We start from the raw sequence: 19,336 nt of genomic DNA, 5'->3' as shown, positions 1-19,336 counted from the left end.
AATGACACGGAAACGATACCGCAACAAAACCCCAAGCCATTAGTATGTGCAGTGAGTTGCTGCTTGTAGATGTTTATGAGCATTCTGAACATTTAAAAGTGACTGACACATGGGACCCAAAACAACCGAAAGGCTTTCAAAAGACATCCTGCCATCCTATTCTCTTGAGACGAGAGGGTGGGGATCTTCCTCATTGAATCATTTTGACAGAACCGACAGATAGATGGATACATCATTAGCCCTCTGAGGGGTAAAGGGATGTTTTATTCCTTGCTGCCACAGGGAATGCTATCATTGTCGGAAGACCCACCAAACCGTGATATTGAGTACCCCCGAGGCCCATACCTGCGAAATGGATCATTGCAAAAGTGACACTGCAGAACACAGACAGGGCACTTTTCTCTGGTGATGAGTTTGTTGGTAACATGATTGTTTTTGGTGTGGGGTGTGGGGGATTGCTCAATACCACCTGATTTGACCTTTACATTGTATTCGCTGCTTTAGGCGTGATGCTTCCGGGCAGAGTCGCCCCACCGTGATATAAAATCCAGACAGAAGAGTGCAGTTGAATTTGCATATCAAAAAGGATTAGGGTTCCTACAGCAAAAAGAATTATCTATCAAACGTCATCAAATCCCCTTTACCTGGTTGAAAGAGCATAAACGACGAGCAGAAAAAGGAGTTTACGATCTTTGATATTTTATTCCAACACAAGTTCCTGTGTTGTAAAATGGCTGTGTTACTAGGAATTTAAAGGAGAAGTACAAAATGGGAAATTACAGACAATTCTAGTATCATTTGTTTCGATCCCTATTGTGTTTACTTCCTAAAACCACATCGCGGAAAACATCACTTTCCCCCTCTTCACTGGAAACACTGTTGAAAAAAAAATTTCAGGGCCAGTGAATGACAGATTTTGAAATGCTTTACCAGTTAAGTTAGGTAGCACTTCTTTTTTCACACACTTTCTGCCAACACTGACAAAGAACGAGGGCCAGCAATAACTAAAATATATTTTTTTACCAGCAATAAATGCTGTACATCTGTAATACTCCAAACTAAAGCAAAACATAAAAACCAAAACAAAAAATAACCCCCCCCCCCAAAAAAAACAAAAACAAAAAAAAACTAAAAGAACATTTTGGACATGGCATGGCCCGTGCCTTTGTTGGCCCAATTTCAGCTCGACCCCTTTGGAACTAGTTGTCCAAACAAATCTTTTCATCCATAGGAAAACGGGATCAATGGGGAATGTAGTCTTGGCAGGGTTTCCCAAAAATTGTGTCGGTGTCCATTTTATTTGGGCTACAGATTGTCACTTAAAAATTCAATATGCTCACCTTTTCTTTCTTGGCAACGGGTGCCTCTTGTAATAAATTCACGTGTGTTGTGATCTTTATCATTGATTTTATGTGGGTAATTCGCAATACATGATTTATTTGAAGTCCATTTTGGTTTCCAAAAAGAACAAAATTCAAGGCTAGAGCTGACAACGTTTTGGGAAACTCTGCCCTAAGGTGTCGGCAAAAGCTAAGAACAAAAAGAGGGTTTACATTGGACCAAACAGGTTTGGAATGGCCGGGCTTGGGTAGCGTTACAGAACACAACTTCCTGCTCGGGAAAAGGAAAATAAATGTACCAATGAGAAGTAAACACAAAATTATGTTTAAAAAACAAAACAAAAATAAAATCTGAATTATTCACAGACGGGGACAAACAATGCCTTTCGAGGTTTGTTATGTACAGAGGATTTTGTGTCTTTAAAATGAAATATTTTATGAATCGTCTCCACCTTCTGATGACACATAGTAACACATGAAGCACATTAATCAAGGGGGAACAATTAAAAAAAATAAAATAAGAGGGGATGGGGGCACCCACACTTGATCATTTTTATCATTATCATCTTCTTCCTACTGTATTGATGCCTACACTTTTTAAAGCCAAAGTGAATGTTTTTTTGGGGGGGATGTGAAATGCTGTGGTAAGCATTCAGCACAATTACGTTCCCTTGTGTTTATGGATGACACTGAGCGTATGGCTTAAATAATTGTGAAACTATGCCATTTGCTGAACAGGTGGAAAGGGAAAAAAAACCCAAAACAGTCTTGCCTTCTCAGCCCATCTTGTTGAGATGATGCGCTGGCAGACACGCATAAACACACACGAGTTGCTTTTCGAGTGATCCGTATGTTTCCACTCTCGCTTGACAGCGTTGAACTTGGAAGCGGGTTCGCCGGTGTAAACAATCCATATGACAACAAAAAGATAAACGTACTGGCTGTCGTGGAGATGCGCAGACTAAAAAGGGAACCCCACTCCCACACATATATAGGCAGCTACCATTCAGGAATATATCCTGGGACAGGGAGCAGTTTGGATCTTTAGTGCAATGTGGGCCAAGGGGGAGAGGAGCAGAGCGTCCACACGGCTGCTTCGAGACGCCCACCGGGCGTCGGAAAGAGGGCAGGCTAAAGGGCGGACTTGATGCTTCTACGCTCACAGTATTCACAGACGCACACGTCCATACACACTCCATGAAACGACAGCGGTCCTTTGTCCTGAGCCTCTTGAATGCATGGGCCTATGTGTAAACATCAACATGAGAGCCGTGATGTGAAAGATCATGTGTCGTGTCAGGGCTGCAATTGTATTGTATACATTTTTTTTCCCACCACCTCGCCCTGTCTTGAGTTTTGCCAGGTTAATTGCTAATGTACAGTCATCCATCGCATGACAGTGGCGGTTCCAGAGGCGCTTCTTGCTGCTCGCCTCGTCGGCGTACTCAAAACATACCGCAGTAGAGGTGCCGCAAGAGGCTGTACCACATAAAGCCGGAGACGAACGCGAAGGACTGGATGGCGCAGAGCCACACGGGGTCCAGGGTCATTTGCCGAGAGATCGCTTGCTTCTGTCCCTCGGGGGGCGGGAACGCCCCTGTGGAAAAGGAAGCAAGGAATGGGAGACGTGATGCGTTCCCGAGTGGGAATTGTGGCTGATGATTTTTCTTTGGCTATTTTCCCTACTCGTCTAAACACGGTATTCTGATTCATATTTTGTTAGCGGAAAATTAATTTAGTACAAAAATACGTCTGTTTTTATCCATTCTCTAAAAATGTTGTTCCCCAACAAGAACCCCGGGGTTGCAGTTTTTCTTATTTCAACAAGTTAATATGTATGCAAGGGTTATTCACATGGTGTGTGGTTGCAGACTATATTTTATCGCGCTTGTTCAATAGGTCAAAAGCAAACAAACCTGTGTCATAGAAGTGGGCCAGTAAGTCCTCTTTCTCCACAAACCTCTGATACAGCCAGTCCGTCAGAGCCTGTTCCTCTACAGGAACCTCTTTAATTGGGTACATCCTGAAAGGAGACACACACACAAAAACAAAAAAAAGAGTTGTGTGAACAGATCTGGCATAGATCTCGCGTGTCAGCAACAGCCAGAAGTTCATTTGAAACAACAGTCTCTAAGAAGCTGTCTGTATGTAGCTCGCCATTGTTTAGGAAAGTCACTTGCGGAGTGTCAGGCAGACAGAAGTGGACTGTTTTGCGATGCGGCCACCCCGTAAGCCCGTAAGGCTAGCCACACGGGGGCCTCAGTGGGCTGCGCTCACACAGCCCCTTAGCTCACCTTCAAAGAGAGGTTACGTCTCCTCCCTCGGAGGAGCATTTCCTCTGCACTCAGCTTTACTTTAATATCCCTGACCATTTAATGTCCACTGTCAAAGGACATCTGTGCAGTAGATCTGGAGGAGGAAGGCAATGGACCATACAGTATTGATCCCCTTTAATATGTATTGACTGATTAAAACTATTTATACTGCGGGAGCAAACAAACAAAAACTTTAAAAAAAGAAGAAAAAAAATGAGTTTTTGATCGCTGCTGATATAAAATGGTAAAAAAAACAACTATTGTCTCACAATGGAGACATTCCCAATTTATAGCAGCAACACTATTAGACATTTGGACGGCTGTGGATTTTTCGAGTGAACCGGGTGATACGCTTGTGTTCAACCACATGATTACAGGGCGAATAAAACGTTTTTGCTCTTCCATATCTGTTGCCTTTCATTTTCGCCCATTTTGCTTCTTTGCATTTCTTATTCTCAAGATGTTGCTTCCGTTCCCAATTGGGCCTGGGGCTAATTAAATGTGGACCGTGTCAGGCAAAGGCTGGCCACTTTTACAGGAAAGAGGCAATCATGATTTAGGGACTCTGTTCAGTCTTTGGTCTGTCTCGTGGGGAAACTGAGAAGAAAAAAAGTGTCCTGTGACATTTCATTGAGGGTCCAATGTCATAAAAGCTGAACATTGAGATTAGTATTTGGGCGGTTGGGACCAAAAAGTTGTGTGTCCTGCTGTCCCTTCTTACATTTTACGAGTTCACATAAGGACCCCCTATATGTGTCTGTAAAGCAGCCATCAACGACGACACGGTACACAGTTGTTCCTTCACTGCGAGTGTGTGTCTGTGGCGCAAGAGCATTTTGTCACCGTGACCAGATGTATCTGACCAAACGTGCAGGGATGAAGTTAATGACTGTCTAGGCTGCGTACCTCTTATCAGTGCAGAGGTCACCAGGAAAGAACTATACGATCATTGTCACAGGTGGTCATGAACTTTATGCTAAGTTGATAGTTGAGCTGTCAATCCATGTTGCTTGTCGGAAGGGTAAAAGTTCATGGTTACGATTTACCTTCATACAGGAGCGCCTGAACACAAAGAATTTCTAAATCGGAGTTAATATTACACTGTAGTAACTTCATACGAGAGAATATTAATGCTCAGCTCACAGTCTCCTTATATTGCCAACATACTTGATTTATTAGTAAATGTATTTTTTTTTATGATCGACTGACTACCGATTTGAATGAATAATATGTGTACTTTTCCGGACACATTTGAACGTCGACTTCTAATGATTGTGTTACTGTATTGGGCTTTGAACCCGTGACCATGTTGATGCTCAGAAGAGATAAGAAAACAGATGCTTCTTGTGCTTGGGAAGAAGAAGAAGAAGGAGGAGGAGGAGGAACCCACCCCCCTCCACCAAGGATCTGATTATAATACTCAGAGAGAGGTGCGACGTATTGATTGTGGAAGCACCAACGCCAATCCAAGCAGGAAACAGACAGCACAGCTCAATGTTTGTGCATGAAGGAGAAAAAGCTTTTCGAGACAGCTTCAGAAAGCAGCAAGATCAACATTTTAGCGTACAACCAGGGTTTTGTCCAAAAGAGACAGCTAGGTGAGCAGCTTTAAAGCACCCATGTGATGACCTGGCAAAATTCAAACCTCATAAATCATGTTACTTTGCACCCCCGGGCACTCCCTCCAAAAGGAGCTTTCAGAAAAGCAGACAGTAGCATTAAACAATGAAGAAGGAGCCCTTACAGAAAAAAAACAACATCTTCACCACCTACCACTGCCCTTGCTCTGCCACTGTACACCCACCTACCTAACGCTCTCTCGTGACATCCAGTATGCTTAGGAACTGTGAAACTGAAAGTGCACAAGACAAATGCGTGCTGACGCCTCATAGCAGTGACGGGAAAAGGGAGGTCGAGGGATTAAAAAAAAAAAAAAAAAAAAAAAAAAAAAAGGTGCAGAGCGGAGCTTCATCTAAAATGTTACACAATGCTCAGCTGCCTGTTTGGAGACTCGGCCCCAGTCATCTGATAGCTGACCAAAAAAAACAAAAAAACAAAAACGAAAAAAAAACTGTCGCAGAGAAACAGGCCGCAGCAGGTGTATTCAAGACCCTTGACTCACCACCACAAACAAGATTGACTGATTGCGCCACACAACATTAATTATGATCCATTGATACTTCTACAGTATACCAATAATCCCGCCATGTCACAAGGGAAACTGATAGCGAGCCTTCTTTTCGATCAGACAAAAGGCACCTGGAGAAAGTGGAAGAGAAATCATGCGATAAAAATGGAGGGATTGCAAGGATGTTCCACCCACTTTTGACAGGAGTGTAACTTTATGATAGAAACACAAACATTTGTAATCCTGTTCGAGAGGTGTTAAAACCCACATGCTTGGATGCGTAAAAATAAGGAGCCCCCACAGCAAGTGGGTTGATTTACTTGGCAGAGCAACCACACCGAACGGACAGCGACTGAGGTCTTTCCTTTTTCTGATCACACCAACTTTCAGCTCAAGTCTAAAATGTTCAGAGATTTTGTGCAACCGTGGGTATATGAAACGGGGTTCTCATCCGAGTATAATATTCCCTTTTTGGTTTCAATGTTTGTCTTGCCATTAAAGAGCACTTTGCGTTGAAGAGTAGCACAAGTGTACCTTAACAAAAGACTTGGATTGAAATTGCGGGGATGACGAAAGCTGATCCTTTTCCTGCACTGAAAAATAAAAAAAAATAAAAAACCTAATTATTTACCATTTGAACTATTCAGCCAGTGATCAGACCCAAGTCACTCTTGTGCCAAATATTTATTTGAAGTTATTTTTGTTGTTTCCAATGTGGCTGAAACTGTCAACCGAGCACATCTGAACACTGCTGCTGGGTGGAAATGTGGCATTCTAAAGTGCATCATGCTCCTTACTCCCCCAGCGTTCAGTTGATCACCAGGTACATTAATCCTCTTGTCTCTGCACCTGTACCAGCAAGGGCCTAAATAGTTTATGATCATTGATGTGGCTGCAACTGCGTGCTTGCAAGTTTAACAGCGATGCCGCTAGCTTGGTAGGGCTGCCTGTCTGCAGAGGCCCTGACCATGCAATGGAAGGTGACCGGTTCAGTGTCCGGTTAGTCTCACAGCCAGAGATAGGAATTGTGGAACCTCTGACCCCTTTATTACAATTTAAAATATAAATCTTTTACTTTATCCAATAATACTCTGCACACTGAAGTCTTCACAGCATCCTGAGGGTCATCATGACTGGTACCAGATGCCGCTTGACCCTAAACGCATCACCTGTAATCTACCGCGCGGATACCCTGCACAGTAAAAAGACATTTATCTTGAATGGGGTCTTATCCAGATGCACCGTTATCATCTACTGAGGTGAATGGATAACTGTAGGAGACCTTGAGGACAGTGACAGGACATTTACTCTGCCAAGAGCAGTCATATTTACAGGAACACCAAATGTCTTTACTCTGGTGGTCGCTAGCCAACCGCAGACGGCGTGAAGTGACGATATAGCCCCATTTGTATCTTTTCGAACACCAAAGGAGCACCTAAAAATGTTTTTCTCTACCGTAAAGGTATAAACTATCTTTGTAGAAAAACATCCCTAAAGCTTGAAAAGGTGTAAAAACACCCGAGGCAAAAGCTAGAGAGCAAACGTGAGAGCTGACTTGAAATTCAATGCATCCACTCAACTCTTTTCCACACAGACACAAAGGAAGGAAAAAAAAAGGTCATCAGGGTGACAGGACAGAGAAGAGCGGTGCTTTAAGTCATCGAACAACTTCTTTAGCTCTGATGCATTCTGCTGACTCACTAAGTATGAAAGGAAGTTGGTGGGGACTTCCTTCTGTAATCTTGAGCCATCAGTGGGTGGACTCTTAAGTGCTCCCTCGATAGAAGTAAACACCTTAGGAAAGTGACATTATCGGTAATATCAGTCTCAATTTCCATGTACTAAATTCAAGTGCAGCTGTCTGTGCAAATTTGATCATCGGATTTTGTGTAACCCATACCTGTAGTGGACATGTGTGATGGTTGCCGACCTGTATCCAAAAATCCATGTCTGGATGTCCATCGGCCGGGCTTTGGGATAAGCTATGGTCACGTCTATCACCCACTGCAGGCCTTTGCGCTTTTTACCTGGAACACAGCAGAGGAAAAAAACACACCATGATGATGATGATTATAACAAGCCCATACAGGGGTCCCCAAACTTTTTCCTGTGAGGGCCACATAACTTTTCCCTTCTCCGATGGGGGGGGGGGGGGGCTCAGTCCTTTTGTAGGTTCCAGTAGGCTTGTAGACACCACTGTTTCTAGTTAGGGTTTTTTTGGGGCGACGGGTCATTTTGACCCGAGGACAACAGGAGGGTTAGAGGGCCGGGCCAAATGTGCTGGCGGGCCGTATCCGGCCCACGGGCCGTAGTTTGGGGACCCTTGGTCTAATACTTAAAATTGAATCTTTTCATAAACAACAGGCAGTCATTCACTGATTAGCACACCTACCTTTTTGGCAAATCTGGAGGAATTCGACACAGGATTTGCTTTCGCGGGCCACACAAAAAAGGTATGTCCCCCGGACCTTGAGTATGACACCAGTGCCTTAGACTCAGCACGGGCCCCGCAGTACAGAAACTGGGGTGAGCAGTGGCTCATTTTTATGAGACTTACTGTAACCATCCTCTCATAACAAGGTCATTTTAGCAAGCATTAAAACAGCGTTACACTTTTTAAATGTCCTTCGATCAATTCAGTGAGAATTGGCTTTTATTAGTAGACTATGAAATGACATCTAATTTTATACACAGTAGTAATGGACTAGATACAGACCTGTGACCACTGAGCGCATTTGTCTAAGATTTAGCAAGGCGAGCCAAAAACCAAGGCACATGTTGCCGGCTCATTGATACAAAAGATTAAGTGACTTGACGGGTGTCCTTGGTATTGATGGGAACCACCGCAGACATCACAGAGTAGGTAATTGGATCCCAAGTTTCATCCTAGTGCGTGAAGAGGCAGACACCGCCTCGTGTGCGGCGGGCCAAAGTACGAGGCTCGGAGCCAACGCGTCGTTAGGACTAACAAACTCCACTGTAATAAATGGCAAAGGTGTGTCCTTCAGCAAACACTGCAAGGGAGAAATGCATTGGAAGGTACCTTGGTCGGAATTACGCCATGACTCAACATTACCCAGAAGCATCCATGCAATTGGTTGAGTCATATGGTTTATCACGAACGAACGCACGCCATGAACGCTGCCAGAGTGCTCGCTATCTTTTCTGCAACACGTATGTCTTATCGGGGTTTAAGCCACGCAGACAATGAATGGCCGTTGCACAGTGGCACCCATATTTACATCAAATCCCGTTTTCTGAAAGTGGCCCGTTTGGCGCGGAGTGAGTCAGCAAAATGCTGGCACCACCGCAGAGCATTCGGGAGGGTGACACACACAGAGGACACAGGGACATGGTACTCTTCAGGGTGTATGTTTTTGTTGTCGTTTCCTTGCCCTATGTTTGAATGCCATTAGCTAGATTTAAGTGGAAGGACAACGCCTCCCGCACCAACCTGCTTGCAGCATCCAGAGAAAGCAGCTAAACCCAGAACATACTCGGACTGCACATGGGGCCAATAAAGCGGTACATCTCCTTTGTTTTGACACTCTCTTCCTAAAGAGGGAAGAACTGCCAGTGGTTTGCATAGCGCCAAGCCTATAGGGCACACAGCCGAGCCACATTTTCAACAATTCTGTCCGCAGCAATCGAGACTAAAACAACAAATCACCCCTCAAATAATTGTGGGATTTTCTTTTGTATTACAGCTGGCTTTGCTTTTGTGTATTAACATTTGGATTTATTTCAGGAAAAAGGCATCTCACGAGGGTGGCGAGTGTGGTGGATCCTACGCCAGAGACAGGGTACACTTGCAGGGCGCATACAGACAAACGAGCATTCACACTCATGCATTCACACCCACGGACAATTTAGCGTTCAGTTCACAGGTATTTAACATGCGTGTCTTTCACGGTTGGCATCAGCAGAAAACACATGCGCTAACCTGTAGGCCGCTGTGCGGCCCACTAATCAAATCACTAAATTCAGTGTACTTACTTTTACACTTGTACAACGGGTAAAGTTGTGAAAATGTTGCTTAAAGCATTGCCGGTGTTGTCATTAAAGTTTTCATAATGTGTGTATAAACAGCATGTTCTTTGGAATGTCGCCAAACCCAGAATCGCTTCGACTGTAAAGTGAACGTACTAACCACTTCCCCCTTGATGCAGTTTTTTAGTTCCTCCACATGTGGTTAACTCTCGAGGTTACTCCCTTTGCTTCGCTTATTTTTCGGACGCACCTCTGTAATTGTCACTACTCGACTGTGAAAACACAGGAGTTGCAGAGGACCCAAGTCTTGCAAAATGATGACCAAAAACCCCGAAGGGGAAATGCCATCCACAACAAACAAATGCAACAGTTTGCAAAAAGTTGATCCAAACTGAATTCAGGGTGGCGTTAGAATGTACACGCATGACTCGGTTTACCTGTCTGATTGGGTGTCCCGCTCTCATTGGCCACGCTGCCATTCTCGTGCTGGGTTGACAGAGTTTTCAGGATGACATGGGTGGCGCCGAGGCGAGGCAGCGTCACGTGGGTCAGGTGGGGTAACGAATGCTTTTTGGCAAAGATCTGGCTGGTTTCCCTCCGCTTGCGAAGGAAGCCACCCTCGGGGAACAGCACTATCCACTTCCTGTCACGACTGTGGTAATATTTGTCTAAGTGATCCTTCAAGTAGAGCAGCTGCTTGTCTCGGTGGGCTTTACCCTAAAGGGAATAAAGACAATGCTTGACACCAAACATTTGTTATATTCCTTGCATCTAGAGTTTGATTTCTCTCCACTGAGAGAGTTGCGGGGTCTGTAAACTTTGTTGCTCTCGAGTTTGGTTCTCCTTTGTTTTTCTAATGGCCTTAAATAAATAAGAGGACAGTCCATCAGGTACAACTACAGTTTTGTGAGGGATTGGAACCGAGCTCTGCCTTGAACAGAGAAAAACAGTGATGTACTGAAACTAGAGTTTCATCAAAACAGAATTAAGCGTAGAAGTGTGAATGCACACTTCTAAGACATATGTGAGAATGTGAAGGAGCAAACACAAATATGTTAGTGGGAGCACTACTGTATAGCACTTTGACCAGCAGTAATGTCATGCAGTGGATGTGAAAAATGACATTAGCGGTGACAGGAAGAAGATTCGAGGATTGATCTCCAGTGAAGGTCAGTTGGTCAAAAGCCAATTTTAAATGCATCAGCAGCACCCTACGGTTGACACTTAGTGAGTTTTACTGATTGGGATACGATGTCAAAGCCAATGTACAGTATGTGATATTCATGAACACCACGCTAACATGTTTAAAATAGGATCTCGCTCCGAGTGCAAATGTGCAGCCAGTGCTGCTGTGCACATGGTGGTGAGATATGTCTGCGAGGCCCAATGAACAGCAGAGGCTTGCCTGGCTGTCGCCGAGTGAGGTATTTTGGGGAAGGATGTCAACAATGCACTCTGGAACGCCTGAAGGGATCAAGGAAATGACCCAAGCCCGGTCAGGCTTGCCTGTGGCACAAGGTGCTTCAGCTGACTGTCCCCTCGATATCAGTCAAAGAATCCTTAAAACAGACACCAGATTCCAGCACTTCTGGGAAGATAGCATACCCAATGTATTCCCGTGTAGGCTGGTCAAAGCAGCCTGCTCTGTTCTAGATGACCCCGCAACAAAGGGTTAGTGTGACCCAGCAGCCCCCACCCCCCTTCCCCCGACAGACTCCACACACTACTGTCCATAGTGGCTGACCTTCACAGAGGACGCCGCGGCCTTCAGTAGCCTAAACGCGTGCAAGCATTCCAGCTGGGACGAGCAGATGGGGAGTGACTGCACTTTTGTGGAGTGTGATAATAAAAATGAACTCACAGCAGCAGCCGGGAGGTAAAAGGAGTTTGTTAATGGCCTTATGGACCAAGGTTTTTAATCCAGATGCCTTCTGAGACTAGGGGTATGTAGGCGGGTGAGAAAAGGTCTCAATTGAGAATTCCCTCCGCCCCCCCCCCCCCACAAAAAAAGGAACAGAAGGTATAGAAGAGCATAGTAATACTTCATGGTGGGATGAGCAAAAAAGAGTGATGATGAACCCAGTTACCATTTCACAAAGCATTCTGAGCTCTTACCTGTCTGATGAAGAAGTCGCCGTGTATAAGGGACACTAGGCCAAAGTTTGTGTATTTGAACACATGGTCCATCAACCACATCATTTTTCGTACAACCTGACAAGAAAGACAAATTTACACGTTTGATCTGCCCCTTTCGCACAGTAGCATACCGTCACCGTACTTACCTGTGCGAGAATAGAAATAATGGGCATGGCGCCTGAATGATGTATGGTTTGTTGGTTAGTTGTGTCTTGAGCTGATGCAAAATGGAGTGCCTTACTTTGCTCGTCATTTGGTTCAATCTAATCTCAACTAGATACCTGTATAAATCGGCGTTTAAAACTGTTACTTGGCATTTGATTTGCTAGCGAGGAAAACAGTTTTTGCCAACTAACCCATGATGACAGGCACATCCCTAAGAAAACAATATTGGTAGAAAACCACGTTGTGTATTTAGGCTCTGCGGAGACTGTGTAGACAGTTGAGGTCACAGCCGTTCTTACACGGCCTCCTCTCAAGGCTATTTTGTTTTCTGTGTTTGGGCCACATGAGAGAGTGAAAATGAACCCGTTGGAAAGGTGGCTCGTCCCATTGTGTGTGAATGTAGTTAACTACTAAAAAAATTGCTTTTCAAATATTCTAGTTCCACTACATTCAAGTCCTACATCGTAATCACATACAAGTTCATGGTAACACACAACATCGTTCTTCTTACCATGCCCTTGTCTTGCAGGCACATCATAAGGGTGCAAACATCTCCCGTGGATTGATGGTTGACAATGACCATTGCTTCATCTTCAGAGATGGGCCGCACGTCGTCACCCCACTCCGTTACTGCAAAGCGCAATGAGAAAGAGAGAGTTCAGCTCGCGCCCCGTATCGGTGACGCGTGAATTCTGTTTCAAACCTGGCAGGAAAACTGCAACCCTCCTTAATTTAGAACTATCCAGCAGCCCACTGATAACAATCAATCAGTAAGACTTCACCGCACAAATGACAGTTAAAGCAGAATCCAGCACCGGCACTCTGTTTTGTGATCCAAGCAATACAAATAATTTGGAGAAAAATAGAGCCGCAAGCCAAACGGCAGACTGCAAACAGGCACCGAAAAGGCCGTAGCTAAAAACAGAATAATATGCAACCATTATTTACTTGGAACCGTGTTCCCTTGTGACAAAGAGCTTTCACCATGACAATAACCGGCCTGAATTTGCACCTAAAAGGAGTAAATCTGAAGTGGCCTTTGGTCCCCTTTTCCTGATTTACATTGTTGAGCATCTATTCAGAGCATACAGGGCGTTTACAAGCCAATTGCCAGTGTGCGATTGTTGACAGCGCACACGGGCGCTTAAACAAAAGGGGAAACGTTGCTCAGTGTCTGACGAGGGTCGGAAACAATAGTTTCTCTCGGAGAAGATGTGGAGCCATTTGCAATTTAAAGTACACTTCGGCGGCTCAGCATATTAAACAGAGAACCGTGGAGATCTGCTAAAAGCCAGAGGGTGAAAGGATTCAGCTGAGCTGCAGTCATGTGCAGGGAATCCCCACAGTCATGGGTGGGTCAGCTCAAGTTGTGTGATGCAAATAGTGCAGCAGACAGGCCTCTGCAAACCGTGTCCTCTCCAAAAATGGAAAGGGAAATTTGGATTTTTTTTCTGTAGGGTCTCATTGTTATACTACTTGAGCTCATGTGTTTTAACATAATTAAGATTCTGATAATACCGCACCATCCAGAGCTGAAGCGACAGTGTAAACTGTGTGAGTGTGCCCGTGTGCGCCCTGAAGGCGATGTCAATTCATAAGTTCTCCTGTTCGCTGATGTCCCCATTGTTGCAGAAGACTAGCATGAACGGAGATGGGTCATCTGTCGGATAGAATACATGAGGGAAATTGGCTTTGAGAGACGACACAGTTAGCGTAGCAGGGTGACAAGCACGCTCCAGGCGCAGTGTCTCATCCGAGAGCGGCGGTCAGTTACACCCACACAAGTTCTTCCCTCTCTCGAGCCAGAGCAGAATTTGGCCACTGACCCTTCCTAATTAATCTCTTGTCCCCACAGTTGTGACTCGACTGGCGAGCCAGAGAATGAGAGCCACATTTTCAATAATATGCAAATCTGAGGAGCCTCGCTCGAAACAAAACGCCTTCAATGTCAATAGCAGTGCGACTGCTGTACTTTTTTTTTTTAAATAAACATGAATCATGGGTGTTGAGTGAGTAAATAAAAAGCTCCTGCGCTGCAATGGATCAAGTCCTTTTATCGTCATAATTCTAACGACGCCCGAGATATTCGACGAGAGACTGAGGTAAATTGGGTGAGATTGTTTCCCTGCCCTGATTAAAGCAGTGCTGTGGTCATAGAACTGGGTAATGTCACCCCCCCCCCCCCCCACCTAATTAACACACTTTTATTAAACTACAGAAAACAACTGACTTCAGCCTTTGGATCATTTTCCTTTGCAGGTTACGATGTCAATTTGACCAAAGTCTACTACTGATATGGCCAAAAAAGTAACTTTCCCTTCTAGAGACACTAAAAAGGTGCACAATATTCATCTTTGAGATCAGTACATGTAGTTCTTTCACAGGAAATGACACACAGTTAATGATAAAACTGTTGTGACGATGGCATTGATAAAGCGCCCCACCAAAAAAACGTTTGTCAAAGTATATAAAATATAAATACATTCCCTCCAACGAAAACCACATCTGCCTCAATCTGTGGCCACCAAAATGATAATACCGTACTGTGCAAATGATTCTCGGCAGTTGATGTTTTCATACAATATTAGCAACCAGGTGCAGCAAACGCTGTATAATGAGGACCACGTCAATCAAGTATGGTCTGTTGAGGCCCACACAGTCCAGGAAAATAGAGCCGTGCCAAGTAACTGACAACACGTGTGTGGGTGCTGCATCACGAGCACCGGCGTTAACGAATGACGAGCGGCGGAGTTCATCCACGTTCATTTTTCACACGCACATTTTTGCCAAGCCGAGTGTGAGATCCCCATCGATGGGCCCGTTTATGGTCACCATTTGTGGAAGGACGACAATTGGACCAAGACTGCTTGAAGAGGTGGCTCTTTGTCTGCTTGCAAGAATTGTGAACACCTCAATGATTCCCGCCAGTCCCCGCCATGCTTGTTTCAGGGTAAGAGGTAAGAATGAGACCTCAGACCGTTTGCATGCTTTTATCAAGAACAGGTTTGGACTTGGCATGCTTTTACCAATTACAACTTCTCCTACTAGATTTTTTACAGGGTGTGAAGAGCAATGTTTACCTCTCTGGCTGCTCCTTTTGCAAATGTAGCATCAGCACATAATGAACTGCGCTCTACAAGTGATACTGTTTGCATGAGACTCAGCTGTGACTCGACCAAACATTGCAGACAGTATTTGACACTGGTGAATTCATCTCCCATTTGAATGTAATCCCAACTGGCTGCTGCTCAGTTAAACATTTTATTTTGACATGTATTATTGTTTATTCACAATTGTTAAGTAGAGAAAGGCATTCTTTTGTGACTCAAGAGTGGAACTGTAAAAACGCATCTTGGGTTATATAATTTGGAAGCTGACAAAAGGTTTGGGGAAATTATTCCAACCATTTATAAATTAATCAACAGCAGCACAGCCAATTTTGCTGTGTAAACTTGTTTCATGGAAAAAGACTCAACCCCAGGGCACACGCAGAAATCTTACCTTTGCACATCAAATGTACTTCACCTATAGTCAAGAGATAAGACTGATAACGTCACGGTAAATTTTATGACACAGCAGTTGCTCATGTGTAAACTTAATCTGACACTTTTTATGACAATTAATAATGCTCAAAAAATAATACAATGCACGAAGAAGACATTTGTCTACATTTTTTACTTAGATAATAAATTTGAATTCCAAACAAATTGGGAGGTCCGCTGGCACTCAAGAACAGATTGCATTCAACTTTGAAGGTTTACACTGTAAAATATACGGTAGTGAAAACCACAGTGCACCCTCCACTTATTTACTATATTATATACTGTACACATCAGAGACATTTTAAATTTAGCATCGCTTCTAATTACCACCTTAACAAGGTATGGCTTTGGCTCTGTTTCTTAATGTTACAAAGTCTTCCTGACCAAGTCATCTCATCCAAAGCACGAGAGGGGAGACTGTGACCTCTGATGTCTTTCTAACCTCTTTAGTCTGACAATCTGCATGTAATGAGAATGTTGCATAACACAATACCAGGTGCTCTATGGGCTGACAAGTTTGCATTATTGATCAGTACACCTTGTTATTTCCCAATGAACACAACTTACAATTAGGAAGCATTTGGCTCACAGCCCTCCTGCAACCAAACACCACCGATTGCATGAACCACTTACAAGACATTTTACCGAGTACACGTGGGAAATAATACAGACGGACACTGGTGATTTTTCCCATGTCATATTACAGAGCACTTAATTTCTTTGTTGGTTAGAGTAACAATTAAACGACTTTGTGTGGCTTGATTGTGTCGAATGCCACAAGTAACACTTTCCTTATTGAATGTTCAAGCAGCATTAGATAAAGTGCAAAAATCGCAGATGAACAGATGCTACACGAACAGCACGGGGTGGTGCGAAGGCGCTACACTGACATGTCTTGCAACAATAACATTGGCTACACAGGAGTAATATTTAAAAATTCTCAAGCTACTGTTGAGTTTTTGCCTACGCACGGAACACGTGAAGCAACTTGCAGACACCGAAATTGCACGAAATAACTCTACAAACATCAACAACTGATGTGAGCAGAAATGGCTGGCATGATGAAGATGTTGCCGTGTTTAAGATCATTGTTTGTGGAAAAATTACCATTACAATATAAGCAATGATCAAAACAGTTCCTTTGACTAACTGTTCCTGCTGCTTTGTGCCAGTAATGGCCGAGAGCATCTTACCTGTGTAGCCTGCGATCCAGCCCCACGACGACACCATGGCCAGTAGCCATTTAAACATGACACCCTCGAGGTGCCAGAATGTGGAGCTGTGCCATATTCTCAGCGGCTGCAGCACGAGCAGGTACAGGCAGTAGGACGGGATGGCTACACAGTTGTTGATGAACATAAACACAAAACGGAGCACAGCCTTCAGCAGAGTCCAGCCCAGTTTGCCGGTCCCGTCCAACAGCTGGGCCATCGTGATCCACACTGTCTGGAAGAAAGAAAAGAACACTGTGAGACACGTGGGTGTAGGTGTGTCAATCACCGTACAAGAGTTGCTTCATTGATGAACAGCGATAACGGCAAAGAAACATTCTGATTTGATTATTTATACTTTGACTGAAAAGTAGACTTTTTTAAATATTTACGAGTTTCTTGCAGCATGTTCAGATCTCATCTAATTTTGCAGCCATTTTAAGTTTTAACCCATTTTAAGTTGGTTGATTTTCAGAATACTACTATTGATCCTGTGTGTTTTAATTCACATCTTTGTTCCAAAAAGTTTACTTGTAGTTTGTTCAAATAAAGTTGAACTTGTGAATTCAAAGTGGGCTCACTTTCGAGTTTTTATTGGATTCTGCAAACAAGCCATATTCTTGTGTCACACCTCTTCTATAATTATTTTCCCCTTTTCAGTTTTATTTTGTTTTTGAAAATATGTCTTGAAATATAACGTGAACTTAACACGTTATAACGTGAAAAATATTGTGATACCTTCCACTTAATTATGTGATACTTTTCAGTAATTGCATGCATGTGAGCCTTTTTTTTGAGTGGCAGCAATAGATAAGCTTCCCGAGAAATGCTGATTGTCATAGCGATAACCAAGTCGGAGTGAGGCCAAAATAAGGACCCTAAATGAAAATTATTGAAGGTTGTGCGTCTTCGACCAAGCTGCCTTGGCGCCACTGTAATGCCAGAAAAGGTTGAACCATGAAAGGACTTCATGACAAGCTAGCTAGCACAGGGTCGGCTGTGCTAGTATGCCGGATTATTCAATGTTTTCCCAAAACCCACACATTTAAATGCGTAAATACAAAACCTCTTGTAATCTATTAAAAAGCGCAGGTACATACTAGAACATTACATGTAAGCGCCAAGGCGCTCTACTGTATTTGCACCTCCAGGCTATAGTCAGACTCTGATTTTGACTGGACGTCTGGTAGGTCGTTACTTACCGAAGTAATGTCACAGAAGCATCCAAAAAGCATTAATGATGTTGAAAAAAGCGAATGTGTTGAAAGCAGGCGAACGCCGTCATGTGCAGGAAAAACCTAAACCAATAAGTTAACACATTTTCCAGCACATATGGTCCATGTTTTGGTCAAAACTGGGGACATCGCTCAATTGGTCTGGTGAAGTCGCAACAAACCGCAATCACACCCATCGAGGCGACGTTCTACAGGGCTGCTAGAGTGAGTCCCGGCGGGCACCGTTAGCCAGCTAGCTCGCTAGCTCGCTAGCAAGGAGCTCCACTCGAGCGCGCTCGGCTCCATCGCAGTCAGACACCGGGGTGATAATTCCACCTATGCATCATCACCGTCATGGTCGTCCGGTTTAAGATCTCTCTCGAGGTCCTGTCTTCCGTGAAAAAGAAAAGCCCGGATTTAGGCGTCGGGGCAGCCACGACAAGCGTTGAATGGTAAAGACATAAAGCAGTCAAATGGGTTCACGGCGATATTGCTCTTGCAGGCTGGCTGGACCCTTTATCTATCTATCCGCTTTAAATCGAGATTCACACGGGCTGAGTTGCCCAGCGCCGATGGAGCTGAAGGCGGAGGTGAGTCGTATGCCTTCACAACAAATATATTTTGCCTAACCAACTGTTGTAGATACACTTTAAAATACAGAATTTAAAAAAAACTGAAAGTTTGAGAATTTTATAAATTGACTCATTTGTTATACAGTACACCGCGCCGACTGTGGCCGCTAGTTACAAAAAGGCATCCTTTATTCTGAAATCTCATAGCGGAAGTCACGCATTTTACTCCTCTTGCGCTCACCTGGTAGTAGTCTCCTCTTCGCCGAAGTGCGCAAGCTCTCTTGTCAAATGATGATGGTTTTATTACCTTATTAGCAAATCGATCGTCGCTACATCCTGCTATAGTCGCATTACTTCGCCAGAGAGAGGGCGTGAGTTTAATGTTGAAAGGCAAGTACATGCTTCCATTTTCATCATGAATAAAAAAATCGAATTTAAATCGATATAGAATAACGATATTTACTACTATTGCTAAAATGTAGTCAATCAATGCAACAGCAATGTTTTGTTTGGAATTACAGTTTGAGTACAGTACATACCTCTTACAAAAGATCATGATGAGTCTGCCCCCTGATGGTGCTTTTCGCGAAAAACAAGAACGCAATCCAAGGGCATCCATTACTAAAATGTCCTAGAGATTACTGTATTTAATATTGATGGGTTAAGAAACGGTCATGGATTTCCAAGCAATTTTGCATTACCTGTTGACTGGCTTTTATGCAG

At 43.8% G+C, this 19,336-nt stretch overlaps 1 protein-coding gene across 4 annotated transcripts; it reads right to left on the bottom strand.

Moving 5' to 3' along the window:
• Nucleotides 1-682: 682 nt before the first annotated feature.
• Nucleotides 683-19,078, bottom strand: lpgat1 (lysophosphatidylglycerol acyltransferase 1). Of its 4 annotated transcripts, XR_007960057.1 has the most exons (9): nt 18,855-19,078; nt 16,810-17,062; nt 12,586-12,704; nt 11,889-11,984; nt 10,211-10,490; nt 7,684-7,810; nt 7,485-7,577; nt 3,257-3,363; nt 2,918-2,937 (listed from the first exon to the last, which is right to left on the bottom strand). XR_007960057.1 is itself a non-coding variant. In XM_052052559.1 (8 exons), exons 1-8 carry the CDS (start codon nt 19,011-19,013, stop codon nt 2,786-2,788), a joined length of 1,293 nt encoding a protein of 430 aa, XP_051908519.1. In that variant the 5' UTR covers nt 19,014-19,073; the 3' UTR covers nt 683-2,785. The 4 variants fall into 4 exon arrangements, 3 of the variants coding, with proteins under 3 accessions (XP_051908519.1, XP_051908521.1, XP_051908520.1); XM_052052559.1 differs by lacking the exon at nt 7,485-7,577 and having other exon boundaries at nt 683-2,937; nt 18,855-19,073; XM_052052561.1 differs by lacking the exons at nt 7,485-7,577; nt 18,855-19,078 and adding an exon at nt 18,030-18,768 and having other exon boundaries at nt 683-2,937; nt 16,810-17,058.
• Nucleotides 19,079-19,336: the final 258 nt, after the last annotated feature.

This window comes from Hippocampus zosterae, chromosome 19, assembly GCF_025434085.1.
Source record: "Hippocampus zosterae strain Florida chromosome 19, ASM2543408v3, whole genome shotgun sequence".
NCBI lineage: Eukaryota > Metazoa > Chordata > Actinopteri > Syngnathiformes > Syngnathidae > Hippocampus > Hippocampus zosterae.
Note: the sequence above shows the minus strand (reverse complement) of the source record. Positions and strands in the feature narration are given on the sequence as shown.